Genomic DNA, 13882 nt, shown 5'->3' on the forward strand with positions numbered 1-13882 from the left:
TCAGATCACTACCATTTTCTTTCACACCAGCTATGAAAAGCCAGTTGTCCCATTGCTTCAGAGCTGAAAGACAGCCATCCCTTTAGTCTGTGTGAAAACTTTTTTGTTAGATATAAACCCAGTGATGGATGTCTTTTTTTCTTAGTCAATTTTCACACTCTTCAAAACCGAACAAAAGACAACTATTTTAGAGTGCAGAACATACACTGATGGAACATTCCCAGTTCTCATCTCAAAATGCTACCTTCCTAATTAAAAAGAGTAAGGACATGGCTAAGGTGATGCACTGATTTTAGGTACTGTGTAAGCTCTCAACCAATGCAACATTAAGCATAAGCAGATCATTCTTCCAGTGTTTCTCCCCCCTGCTGTACCTGACATGGTATGAGTGTTTTTCTCAACTCCATTTCCTAAGATTTAAAATAAAAAGCCCTTGCTTGCATCAGACTTGTTAAAAACCAAAGACACTGACAAGCATTTAAAACATTTTATTATAAAACTATTTCAACATCTACATCCAAGTAAAAGACTTAAAACGACAGCTCTGTTTTCAGAATAAAAAAGTCAGTGAATGCTGCAAAAGGTGGAGTAGTAGCATCTAGGTAGATAGCCTAGATACTACACAGATTTCATGTGTGTTCCTTAAGTGCTTCACAATCTCTGCTTGCACCATGAATGTTCCACAGCTTTGCTCTGCAAGCAGCATCACAAACATTTTGCAGCACATATGTGCCTCAGCTGCTTTGAAAGAGAAATTACTAACTGAAGCAGCTGCAGCTGTGTTCCAAGTGTACCATCAGAGCATAACTCAGGTTCAAGCATTACTGGATGCAGACAGAAATTGTGTGTACTTAACAACAATTACTATTTTGGTATGTGTTTGTGACCTTGTATTCCATTCAAAAATCAACAACGATCAATTACTTTTGATAGTGAAAGCAGCTTTTTTACACCTGTATATTCTAGACAAAGGTATTTCTTTTTTATTAGCCATATCATTCACTGAGCTGAGCTCAGATGCATGATCTGGTGACTTCTGGTGACTACAGCTCATTCACCAGGATAAAAACAGCCTAGATGCAGTACTAAGATCATCATGCTCAGCAGTTATCATTAATACATCTAAAATTAGTTTTTAAAATAAATGAGGCATATCAAAATATATTTTATTTTCAATGAGAAATATATCTCAACAGGACTTCAAGAATGCAAAGACAGTTTCCTATTGAAAACCATTTTAGAATTACAGTGGAATATGGAGTCATTTTCTGCCCTACAAATAGAAATCTCTAATAGAAAATTGTCACACTGAGCAGGACGTTTTACTGTATTTGTAACTTTTTGCAAAGGATCACATAAACAGAAGATAATGTGATAATTAGTAAAAAAATAATTTCAAGTAATATTCTACATCCCTGATGAACTTTTGACTGGCCAGCTTGGCAATATCCAATAATTTAGCATCTGTTAAAGTCTATCTTGCTTACAAATGTGAAAACATACAAAGATGGGCAAGGAAGAAGCTTACTGAGAATGGAACATTTTCTGAACAACTCTCTCTCACTGGCATTTTTCCTGTGGGATTTCCCCTATTTTGCTCTTCACAAAAGCTTTCCCAGTAGTTTTCAGTGTTGTTTACATTCTGAAACATTTCCTAAGCTCTTTCCATTGCAAGGAACAGTCCTTAGGATAATTTTTTACAGTTCCAACACCACTCCTGAAAACCTTTCTACAGACCTTCAGTGCTCAGCTGCAGCTTTCAGGGTACAGATTCCCTATGTACATCTTTGAGCTGATGTGGTCCAACACAAATTTGAAAAAGATAATTTGCAAGTTGACAATTTGAAATGGTGTTGTGACAGTTTGAAATTGACAATTTGACAATTGGAAAAAGACAATTTTGGTTTAGTGTACTGAGCCACTAATCTAACAGCATAACAGAAACAAGCCACAAGACTGTATTTTAAACATGCTGTTCTTCACAACATGCTTATACAACACGTATCACCAAAACCTTTCCGTTCAACTTGCAATGTCTGACCTCAGTTCTTGCTAAATCCTAACTGACTTGGCACACAATCTCCAGAATACAGGGACAAAGGCCAGATGTACCCTAATGTTAGAGCTATTACAACCAAGTAGCTTTCCATTTCTTTTTAGTAGGTCTTAAAAATATCCTGATTTTCTTCTTCATTACCTTATGCATAGAAGCCCTACTTGGCTGATTTCCCATGCACAGTTTAACATAAAATATCTAGCAGTGTGACTCACAGAGCAAGGCATCACTTAAGATGAAGATCACTAAATTATTCCTGGAACAGCTTTTTTTTTTAAATGGGACTTCCTTACATATGGCAAACACTCTGTCCCTACCTCCCAGGCTCCCCCTCTTCCAGTCAGGCTGTACTTGAATGCTGTTTGTATCTTGCTACAAGACTGCCATGTTAAGTAGATCTTTTCCAAATATTATAAATACAACTTTAAAGTATGGATGCTAATTATCTACCTGAGAAGTTCTGTAATAAGATAAACTGCTGATAACTATTCTAACAGAAAAATATGCATCAGCATAACTCGTTTATCAGTCAGTATTAAGAATTCAAGCATTAAACAGGATTTAAAAATTGCACACCCCTAACACACCAAGTCTTTGATCATAGTAAAAAAATAGCTTGATTTTTCTCTATACACAGCTCTTCTTTAAAAAGACATATGTGCTCCTATTTTCCTCATCCTGAAGTCCACAGCAAGGTTTCAGATTCAGTGCATATAGCCTATGTTTATGATACTCTTATCTTCTTTTTCTTCTGCTAGTCCTGAAACTTGCTCGTTTGAAGGTAGATGAATACTTCCAAATGCTGCTCTTGAAGCCAGCTTGATCCCCTGGGATGTCTCGATATCAGCTTCTCTTCAGGAAGCTGCACTCTGCTTTGCCATATTCTTTGGGTCTTTACTTGGGACACACCAGTCATCTGCCTCTGAGGTAGCCTGGTAATGCTTGGAAGCTGATTTGTTAAAAACTGGGAGTTTTTCTATTGATTCTGTTGATAAGGCCTAAAAGTCAAGAAGGAACAGGTTAATATCTCTCAATAATGTCACTCAGCAAAAAGTCATTCAGCATGCCTAAAGCGTTCAGCCAGTGACACTACAAAACAAAGTTTATCTGCACACATGTTTCAGCAATAGGTGTGGTAGTTTATGTGTTTCAGCATCTATGATTGGTTGGGTAATTTGGTAGAACAACTGCAGTAACATCTCATCCTATTTATGCATTTTTCATAGGCCTTAAGCAGTAGCCTCTAACATGTTTTCAAGATAGTCCAGGAATACATGGAAAAGGACTTTGATTTGCAAAATTCCAGTGAAAATTTTTCAATAGAAGTGTTATATATATATATATCTCTGAACTGTCTTTTCCTTTCCTACTTCTGCTCTTGATTGTGCTTCAGTGTTTTCAGTTTAGCAAGAGGAATTCAAAGCAAGTTTTTCCCACTATTAGGCACAGAAAATAGAAAACAGCATGTAGTGTTGTTTGCATGTGTTTGAACATGTGTTTCTCATAGAAACAGCAGTGCAAGTTACATGCCTAGTGTTCAAAATTACTGGTATCTGAATCCCACAGAGGGGCTATATGGCAGATGTTGAGTAGCACCTTGACTCCTTAAGGGTTTAGTTTATACAGACTTTCTGGTTTTCAGAGTAAACAAACCAGATCTGTTGCTTACACTTCACTCTCTTCAAGTACTTGGTATCCATGAACAAGTAGATAACACCTTAACACAATCTGAAAACCAACAGGGCCCTCACTAGCAGTTGTTCAAGTAGACTAGTTAAAGCTAAGCAACTTTTTTTGATACCAGTTAAAAAACAGTTACTAAATCTGTCATTTCTCAAGAAAAAACAAGAGCTACTCATGAGCAGAGAATCTGTTTACCTTAAAATGGTAACAAGTAGTTATCCCACTGCATTGATGGTAGTAATCTTTTACGTAACTAAATTTAAATACATACCTTCAAGTAGATGATAGCGTCTGTTCCATAACCACATATGGAATAAAGATTTAGATCTCCTTGAAAGTACTTAGCATACAGACGAGAAATTGGCAAGCCATACCCAAAGCCAGCCTAAAAATAAAGCACAATATAAAATTAATTATTTTTTTACTAGCTCTAATGGCTTCAAGTTAAATAGCTGAAAAGTCTTCAGAAATTTTTAAGCTGTTAAAAAATCCTTTGAATTTCCTCTTCTCTTAGAAGAAAACATAAATCTCTAATCAGTTTCATAGAGAATGCTGAAGCAGACCGTTAGAAACTCCAAGTCACAAGAAAAAAGATCTCCATGGAAGAGGGAGGGTCTATACATATGTCCCACTTTTGCACATTAGATTTCAGTATTTTTCCCTCCCTTGTTATTGCTAGTACAGCTTGATTAGTAAAAGGAGCTTTCTACTGGGAGATAAACATAATAATCTAAAAGACTGTTCCAGTTGTGCTTGCCTCCAGAAAGACTCCATGATCTACAGTAAGTTTGAAGACTGAATGGAGAGTGAGGGCAAAGAAAATTAGTGTCATTGTAATGCAGGAAGAAAAAAAATGACGGGGTTAGATTCAGGTTGTAACGTTCTTCTTTATGCCTTTAAAAGTGTATTTTTGTCCATTAAGCTAAATACTAAAATTCTGTTTCAGAAAGTGTAAATTCATACTTATGGAACACAGTAAATCTTTGAATGCCCCACAGAACATCCGGATGGACACAATGCTTCATTATTAACCCACCAACACTTACAACAACAAAATTGCAACAGGAGTATTGAAAGTATCTTACAAGAGGGGTATTTCGAGAATCATCCACATTCGGCCTTGGTGCAGTGGAATACATGTAGCTAAACAGCCGCTCAATTTTCCTCACGGGAACACCACCTCCCCGGTCTGAGATCTGATTTAAGAGAGAACAAAGTTAACAAGCCTGCACTAAGAATGGTATTTAAAATGCTGTTATTTGAACACACCTTTCCAACAGTCATAAATGCAAAGATTTGTTTTGCAGCACATTATTATACAACTAGATAACTGTGCTACATGGAGGCCCACATCATCAAGAGAATGCTCTTGTGCTCATGCACAGTGTCTTCGACCTGTTCTCAGAGGCCAGATCTTTTAATAGAACCAGCTATGCATGTATAATAACAAACATTACAGTAAGTCCATTGTAGTAGGCCAACAAAATACCTTGATTGCCAGGTCTTCTTTCCCGAGAACAACTGTCACTTCAACTGGAGAAAGGGTGGAACTGTTTTCTTGGAATTCAACAGTTGCTCTCATTGAATTCTATGGAAAAGAAGGTTACTGTGATCAGACGTTGCTTAATCCATGTGCTTCAAACCGAATCTCATCTACACAGAGGCAAAATTATCCTCTACTCCTATCAGTGCCTGGTTTCCAAGGGACACACTTAGCATTTTGGCATAATGCGAGCAGATTTATCATCATTTAAGGTGTGAGAGGAGGTCTCACAATTTAAAGCATCTATGCATAGCCAAGACTCTTCTGAGTGAAAGATTACAACATTCTTGCCCAACATCAACTCAGGCACTGTAAATTAAATAATATAACTCCCTTAAAGTCAACAGGTTTCTGGAGAAGAGCAAAGTTCAGCAGTTGCTAAAGGTTGCCAGACTTCTGTATGTCATGTTGGCAGCCCTGAAGTTCAGCTGCACTCACTACTCCTTAAAGACATTGTCCATTTCACAATGGAAAAGGCAGCAGGGCAAACCTGCAGATGTAATCTCTAAAAGCAGAAGGCTACTGGTGGCCACAATCCCACATCCCACTTCACTCTCTCAGTCTATACTAACATACCTTAAAGAGCTCAAAAAGCATGTGAAAAAGATGAGATGGAACATATACAATGTTGATTGGTTCTCCTGGAGCTTTTCCTAAAGGAAAGGAAAAATAAAAACACTTAAAAGAGTGATGATACTTTTCTATGGTATCCAAATTTTACAATGAGCAAGTTGCCAAAACAAACAAAAAAATAAATCAAGTTTTATTTTTGGTTTTCCCCCCTCCAAAATTGGCTAACAGCTTTATGCATTCATTACAGTATTAACATTACAATTGCCACTTGCTTAATAAGTTTCTTTTCAAATAAACAAATAAAAAAATCAAGTATTTATTCCCCTTTTATTTATAAAGGATTTCAAACATTAACCAGACTGCTGTGACCAGACACATGCAGGCAGCTCAGACCAGACCCAGCATTTCTGTCACAAGCCCCAGTTCCTCACTCCAGATATGGAGGTCCTCTCTAGCAACTTCTCATATTACTTTAGGTACAAATTTGTCTGACTTTTCTCAAATTTATAAATGGTACCTCAAAAATGTTGTGTTTACCAACATTTGAGGTACACCAACATTTGAGTCCTAACATGGGAGGTTAAATGAGTTGCCTATAATAGAAAATGGAAGAGGAACTAGCCCAAGCCAGATCAACTGGTATGCGCCCTAAGGTTACAGAATTAGGAGACTTTTGACTCAGTTTTGGATACTGATAGGCTCTTATCTTACCATTCACTTGAGTAAGTTTCAGTTCTGGAGATGTCAAGTAATACTGGTCACATAACATCTTGGCACTCTCATAAGCATCTGAAATAGTCATTTAAATAAATTATATAAAGTATAATATCAAGCAATGTAAAAATTCATTCAAATGCAAGGCAAAACACAGCTTTTAACCACCTTAGCTGCTAAGGTGTTCAACAGTCTAAGTCTGGAATGTGTCTCAAGGGAATGATAACATTGCATCCACTGTGTGCACTAAAAAATGAGAACAATTGGCAATTACAGAAGCATGAGCAAATCTTTGTACAGTTTGATAATTGTATGGAACTGATACATCTGTTATCTACCAGTTGGTAAAGCCAATCTCAACACCTCAGACAACTTAACTCCTACCTCATCTGTCACTAGCTAGGACTTACTCCAACATGGTTTTTTTTACTGCTATTTTGTATTTTAAATTCTGTCCTCTAAAAGCTCATGCTTTGATAAGATTGCTTTCAGCTATTTCAATTAAAGCCAGTCAGCATCCTCTGCAACTGAAGCTGGTTACCCAAACTGCTTGCAGTCAGATACAGACACTGATCAGGAAGAGAAACGTTAAAGCTCTGAGAGTACGCACCATTCACCACTTCAACAACGTCGCAGCAAGGATCGATACTTCCAATGTGCCTTGGGTGCCCCGAGCCAGATTTATCATCAAAAAGAAGAGCTGTTTGACATGAGGACAATACAACATTTAATTCCAAATACTGGGTTATAAAAAAGCCCCAAAACTGAGACTAATGCAGTGTGATTGCAACATATAATTACATTAAATACTGAATATTGTTTATGCCTTTTATGAGTTAAAGTACTATCTACTGTCAGCAAACTATGTTGGCTTTTCTGTAGCTCACATCTAAAGGTTTTTCAGACATAAAGAACGATATCCCTACATATTCCACAAAAGAGCTATTTCAATTGTTCTTCAGTCTAGAAAACAAGTTTTCCCATTACTTTCTTAAGTGATAGATTCAGTTTCTAACTTTTCAATGTCACATGAAATCAAGTAAAGCAGCTCCCCAGCTGTTTTAAGAAGTGTTTACATTAACATGTTACTCATTAGGTTGAAGTTTTTTCTCAGGTAAAAATTTCTACTTACTGTGTTGGTTCATTAGCATCCGGGTGGAAATACGGCTCATGTAAAAACGATCCAAAAAATACTGGATGTTTTGATTGGTGACAGGATCCACTTTAAAAGTGTCCTTGTATTCAATTACTCCTTGTGCCATTGTAGGAACTACATCATGATGTCTGTTTCGGACTCTAATTAGAGTGTCTATAAAGCTAGGTTAAAAAAAATATCTTTTTAGAACATTATTCTCAGACTACATAGAAGCAAGTTTTGTATAATGTAATTATCTAATCTAGCACCAGCACAGGTAAGTGCTTAACAGCCTTAATACTAAAATTTGATGTGGTTTTTTTTACTCTTTTAAAAGTAATTATTTATTCACCTAACAAAGAAGTATTTGGCATTTTTAAAACAAAAGATATAATGAACCATATCAAATTCACCTTGTTTACTCATTTATTTGAGCAGAGGAAAATGCAAGGAAAGGAAAGAGATCCCAAGCTGACATCTTGGAAAAAAGCAGAAATATGACTGCAGAGATAATATTTTTTTCTGTATTTCTCTGTCATGACAGTTCAAGGGGCAATATGACCTTGAAATTAGGCTGCAACAGGTCATATTTATTTGCAGCACTGCTAGACATGATCAGAGATTTTGACCAGCTTGTTCTATGCTCAGGTCTTCCTGCTAGATTATCAAATTCAGCTCATCGTGGCTGTTAGTCTAAAGTTAATATACTCTGACAAGTAGAATGTGAACTAAAAAGTTCAAAGAAAAACATGAAAAGCTTACTCAGATAAGACTTTTTGGTCATCTGGGCTTTTCTGATGGAATTCAATCAACTCCTTTAGGCTTTGGATGTACCTATTGAAAAAGAAGATAAGAAATATATGCTATTAATTTGATTTTTATTAATCTAGCAAGGTCAAAAATATTTTGTCTTGTGCACATCATTAGTCCTAATAAGTCATCTAGGAGCTTTAAGTATCTTTGAAATATCCAAGTTACAACCAACAATGGAATGACAGATGGACATTTCTTGGCTGCCTGAAATCCAGAAGTTTTCAGTCTTTTCTTGTGCCTGTCACCAGAGAGACATCTAAGCCCTCACTTAAGGTACACAGGATCTCCTTATAATTCTTTAGAAGAGATGTATTTCAGAAGAAAATCCAAATGACAATGCCAATCAGGAATCCACTTAAGCAAAATTTTTCCAAATCTGATCAGCTTTGGCAGAAGCTAAGTAGCTGAGCCGCTTGCACTAACATCTGACAGCCCTGACGCATACAGCAAAGGCACAACAGTTTGCTGTATTAAGAGGAGTTTCTAGATCTGATTCTAATACTTCTGCTCTTTATGTCAGCCATCCTGGCAAATGATGCAACTGTGCCAGTAAGCAAGGTTAAATCAGATTCAACCACTGTGTCAACTGCAGGGATTATGGTAATTGAATTTCAAACACTTGCTGCACAGGTCAAGACAATATACTTTGGCATAGAAGCTCAGTTAGTAACTCCTTCAGTGAGAGATCAAAACAAGTACATAGCCTGCTTTCCCCTTTCGTGTGGGTCTAAGAGTCTGTAATGCTGTATGGAAACAGAACATGTTTTCTTTTCTCCCTTCTCTATTTGCTATTTCAAACTGTTAACTCCCTGCCCCCCACACCTATTTAAAGATAACAATATAATCATATTGGTTTGCAATTTAATTTTAGTATGCTAGAAAAGGAAAGTGTGTAACAGCTTGCAACTCAGATTTCATGAAGGAACTGTATTTCTACTGTATTTTGTTATACTTTCTACTATTCAAAGAAGTCTGTATCTCAAAGCTGTGTAACTGCATGCTGAATTAGAGCAGTTCATACTTACCAGCTTCTTACTAATTTTACTGATGGAGTGCCTAGTAATTTATCAGGAAGAAGATCAATTTCTTTCAAGATGTTTGCAAACCTCACAGGAAGTTCTTGTCGCAAAAATGCAAAAGAAGTTCTCTCACATCCATTAGTCGAGCCTATGAATAAATCCAAAATATAGTTTTCGTTTAAGGGAAATTTCAAGATAGAAATACAAATCGCTGATTTCCCATGAACTTCAGGACTCTATTTCTCTGCAATCGTGAGGTTTTTACTAGCCAGCTCATCTAAGAGTTAGGCGTTATATGTTTATGCAGAACGCTGTTTACATGACAGTAAGACACAGCGTGTTCCCGGACAGAATACTTGTACAGCTCCCACTTAGACACGAGCCTGAATTGTAATCCCCTAAGAAGCGCTCCGGCCTCTGTAAACAGGAGGTTGCTCGGGGTGACGTCGGGCAGTATCATGTGCGCACAGGCGCCAGAGCGATAACGGGAGCTGGAACTGCGCGTTCGCTCCGCCGGAGGCTCCTCCCGCCCCCGTGTGCGCGGAGCAGGAACACGCCCCGCAGCCCGCGTCCCCCTCAGTGCCCGCACGCTGCCAACACCGCCGAAGCAGTGCTGGAGCGCATCTTCAGCTCTGATGGCGGCACCCGCAGGTCTCCAGCCCCTGGCACCTGGCCGGCGGGTAACTGCGGCCGGGGTCCCCGCCCGAGGCGACCGCCCCGCCGCCGCCACCACCGGGGCTGGGAATACCCGGCGTGCCCGCTCCCCTCCTCCGCCCTGGCGCTGGGCAGCCGAGCCGGGGTCCGGCAGCGACTTCAGCGCTGGCTGAGCGCGGAGCCCTCCGGGCGGGGATCGCCGCCTCCTCTGTCCCGCAGAGCGCCGCTCCCGCGCCCCGCCCGCGGCAGCCCCCGGGCTCGCTCCTCCATGGGGAAACGAGCCTCCGAGCCCCGGCTGCCCCCCAGCCCGACCTCCCTCCGCTCCCCTCGACTCTCACCGAAGTCCAACAACTGCTTGATGGAGAGCGGGGAGGGGGAGAAGCGGGAAAACTGCTCCACCTCCTGTGGCAACCGGCCGCTGCTGCTGCCGGCGCTGGCCCCTGCCAGCGGGGCGGCGCTGCGGAGGGCGATGCGGGCGGCCTTCATCACTGCCGGGCCGGCAGGTGCGTGGCAGGTAAGCGATCGCTGGGAGAGCGAGTGCTCCTCGGGCTCCGGGGCTGTCACCGTCCCCTCGCCTGTGGCGGCGGCCTCACGTGGCGCCTCTATTTACAATCGCAGGGGGGCGGGGCTCCGGCAGGCCGCGCCCCCTGGGCCCCTCGTGACGGCGCTGGCGGCGTTCCCCGTGCCCGGCCCGGCCCGGCCCGGCGGGCACTTCGCCAGCGGCACGGGCAGTGCCCGGGGTGCTGGGCCGGGGGGCACCCGCGGGGCCAGGGCACATGGTGCGGGGTGTTGCTGCTGCGCCTCCCGCGGTGACCTTGTGCACCGGGCAGGGCGAGCCTGGCAGGGTGCCGTGCCCAGCCGCGGGGGTGCCGCCCCTCACGGGCTGCGGGGTTCGGAGCTGTGGGGGCTGTGCACCCAGTGGGCGCCAGGGCTCGGGGGGAAGCGGTGCACGGCGCCATGGCCCGGCCTGAGGGGTGCGATGGTGCCCGGGGCAGTTGTGTGTTTGCACTCATACAGGGGGTGCTGCAATGCTGGCACTGACGGGGTAGCTCCAGGGTCGGCTGGCCGACTGCGTGGAAGGCAAAGGGAGCAAAATCAGATCCCAGCCTCAGGTTGTTGACATGTAGGTCATGGCTGTGACCTGGTTAATAGTGACCAAATACCGGAGGACAGCTGTGCTGGTGACGCACTGGCCCCAGATCAGCATGTGGCCTTTATTTACTGTCATAGAGCTGCCCTAAGAAGGGGATGACACAGGGCTCTCAGGGACAGCTCATCTCCCAGGGTCACAGTCGAGCTGGGAAAAGCCCCCTCACCTTTCCTCTTTGCTGGGGAAGGAGCTTGGATCTCCCCTGCTGCCCGGCCTTTCCCCACCACAGCCTGTCCCCTTCACTGAGGGCAGGGTTTGCGTAAGGCATGGAAGAGTGGAATTAATGTCACCGGAGGGCTTTCTGACATCTGAAATCTTGGTCTGTGGCAGTAAAATAATACAAAGTAATTGTGCCCTAATATTTGCATACAACTCTCCAGTCCAATTTTATATGCATATATTTACACACGTAAACATGTAAACTCTTTTTCAAGGGAAGGAAGATCAAATTCCTCACAAGAAAACTGTGCACTTAGTTTAATAGACGGACGAAAATACTTTAGCTTGTCATTAGACTGTTTTTTTTACTTTATCTTATTTTTGCCTTCCTAGTATATCTATTATCCCTACTTATGGTTCTACTCCTGCTGTACTTTATGTTTTATTATTTTATTGCTCCCTCTTTTATTATTTTATTGGAAGATTTATTCTGTTATTTTTCCATGAGATATATTCTGGTTTTCCACAGTGATTGAATGTTGGCATATGAAATGTGAAATGAAGCAAAATTTAGACATCAAATAGCAGCAAATATAATGACTTCGATTTTTCCTGTCCTTTCCAGAAGTTAAAAATTAAAGAATTTGAGATTTGTTTTTGACTGTTTAAACATGGTTTGACTGCAAGTTGCAGATGAGTCACAGAAATAAAAATATCGTACACATTTGTTTAAACCATGAAACATGTAGGATAGCTTTTGTTTAGTTCCACTTTCTTCCTTAAGCCACTAATTGGTAGCAAGCAGGGACCTCAAAATTAACTCTTTGCAATAAAATCTGGATCAGGAAGTTCTCTGCAGCAGGCAGTTGTTGCAGTTTATAAAGTCATTATTTCTATTCCTATGAGATGCTTTATTTAATCTGTTGGTGTGCTGAGCCTGCTTAATATAAGTAACTCAAATATCCTTTGTGAGCAAAGGATAGGGAAATAGTCTACTAAGGGATTAGGGAAATAGTCTACTAAGAACAATTTCTGTTGTTTGCTTTAATTTTCTTTACAGCAACTTGTTTTCTTATTGTTTTCCTGGTAGTTATATGCAGTAAGGTATGAACAAATATCTTACATACACAATTTAGCTGTGAACAAAGGTAAAATTGTACTTGCAGGAAATACAGGAAGCATGTTGCCTTCCCCATTTGTTAAAAGGACAAGGCTCCAGTAACTCAAAACCTGGGTGTTTTTCAAATCAAAACCAACTTCTGCAAGGATTTTGCACATCAGCAGCACAACAACTGAGGGTTTTTTACTCAGATGATCTCCTAAAAGAAGTGTGTCTCCTTCATAATTCAGATTTGCTCCTCGCTCTCTGTATGATGGTTATGTGTTACAGGAGGTTCTGAACAACATTAATTTCTATTCTTGCATATATAAACTATATATCTGTGAATTAATTGTTATGGATGTCCTGAATGTTGAGCAATACAGCTAAGTTTTAGGCACAAATGCAACAATATATGAGGATTCATCATCTGCCAAGATGCAGGTGAACTAGGCTGTGAAAATTGCAACCACTTCATATGATGCCTCCATCTCTCCTATCTTCAGCAGTGTTCTCACTTTATTTCCTCTCCAACCACCATTTCACCCTCCTTCTGAAATATCTGACAGTTTTAAGTGCAGGTGTCACAGAACAATGGCTATGAAGTGCAGTGCCAAATTCTGGAGTATTTATCAGAGGGGGTCTCATTTCTGCTGATTATATCCTTTAACTTTCCTCTTCTGAACTGCCCTGGGGCAAGTTTTGAAAAGGCAGTAGCAACACTTGCAGTTGCTTGGTCACAGTAATGCTTTGCTGACTATGCTTAAGAAAATGGAGCTGCATTAACATTCTGCTTTTTTCCACAACAGATGGGTCCAGAAGAGTGGAATGAATGAAGCCTGGATTCCTGTCCATTTGTCTCCTAATAGCTCTCCACTGCAATCAGCTGTCTCTCGCCTCATGTTCCCTGTGTGGTCGCCCCTGCCGGAGACACAGCGTGCTGTACTGAGGTCAGAGCTGTGTTCCTGGTCAGGCAGCCTGTGTAATAACTGACCATGTTGCTGATGTCTAAAAAAAGTATCATGGTTGCTTTTGCCCTTCCTTTTTCTCTGTGGGAACAGAAAAAAAATGTAAGGATCTTTTTCCTAACCCAACAAATGCTGGAGACCCAATAGGATATGCTGGGATGAGTGCCCTCTCCTGACCAGCCAGAATGTGTGGGATGACTACTGATGTGGTTGCTACTCTCTGGTAGAATGAGTCTGGTTGAGTTTCCCCTCCCTTTTATCCAGCGTGTAGCAAAATTCTAATCTCCCTCCCTAAACCACCTGCTAGTTTGTACAC

General features: G+C 41.1%; 1 protein-coding gene across 1 annotated transcript; it reads right to left on the bottom strand.

Annotated features, from left to right (window-relative positions):
• Positions 1-593: 593 nt before the first annotated feature.
• On the bottom strand, positions 594-10741 carry PDK4 (pyruvate dehydrogenase kinase 4). The gene is made up of 11 exons (XM_054273534.1): positions 10529-10741; positions 9543-9684; positions 8467-8538; positions 7702-7886; positions 7180-7269; positions 6567-6644; positions 5859-5935; positions 5229-5327; positions 4825-4935; positions 4011-4124; positions 594-3054 (listed from the first exon to the last, which is right to left on the bottom strand). Exons 1-11 carry the CDS (start codon positions 10674-10676, stop codon positions 2911-2913), a joined length of 1260 nt encoding a protein of 419 aa, XP_054129509.1. The 5' UTR covers positions 10677-10741; the 3' UTR covers positions 594-2910.
• Positions 10742-13882: the final 3141 nt, after the last annotated feature.

Source organism: Melozone crissalis, unplaced genomic scaffold (assembly GCF_028551555.1).
Source record: "Melozone crissalis strain CALT ecotype California unplaced genomic scaffold, PUWL_Pcris_2 ptg000016l_1, whole genome shotgun sequence".
NCBI lineage: Eukaryota > Metazoa > Chordata > Aves > Passeriformes > Passerellidae > Melozone > Melozone crissalis.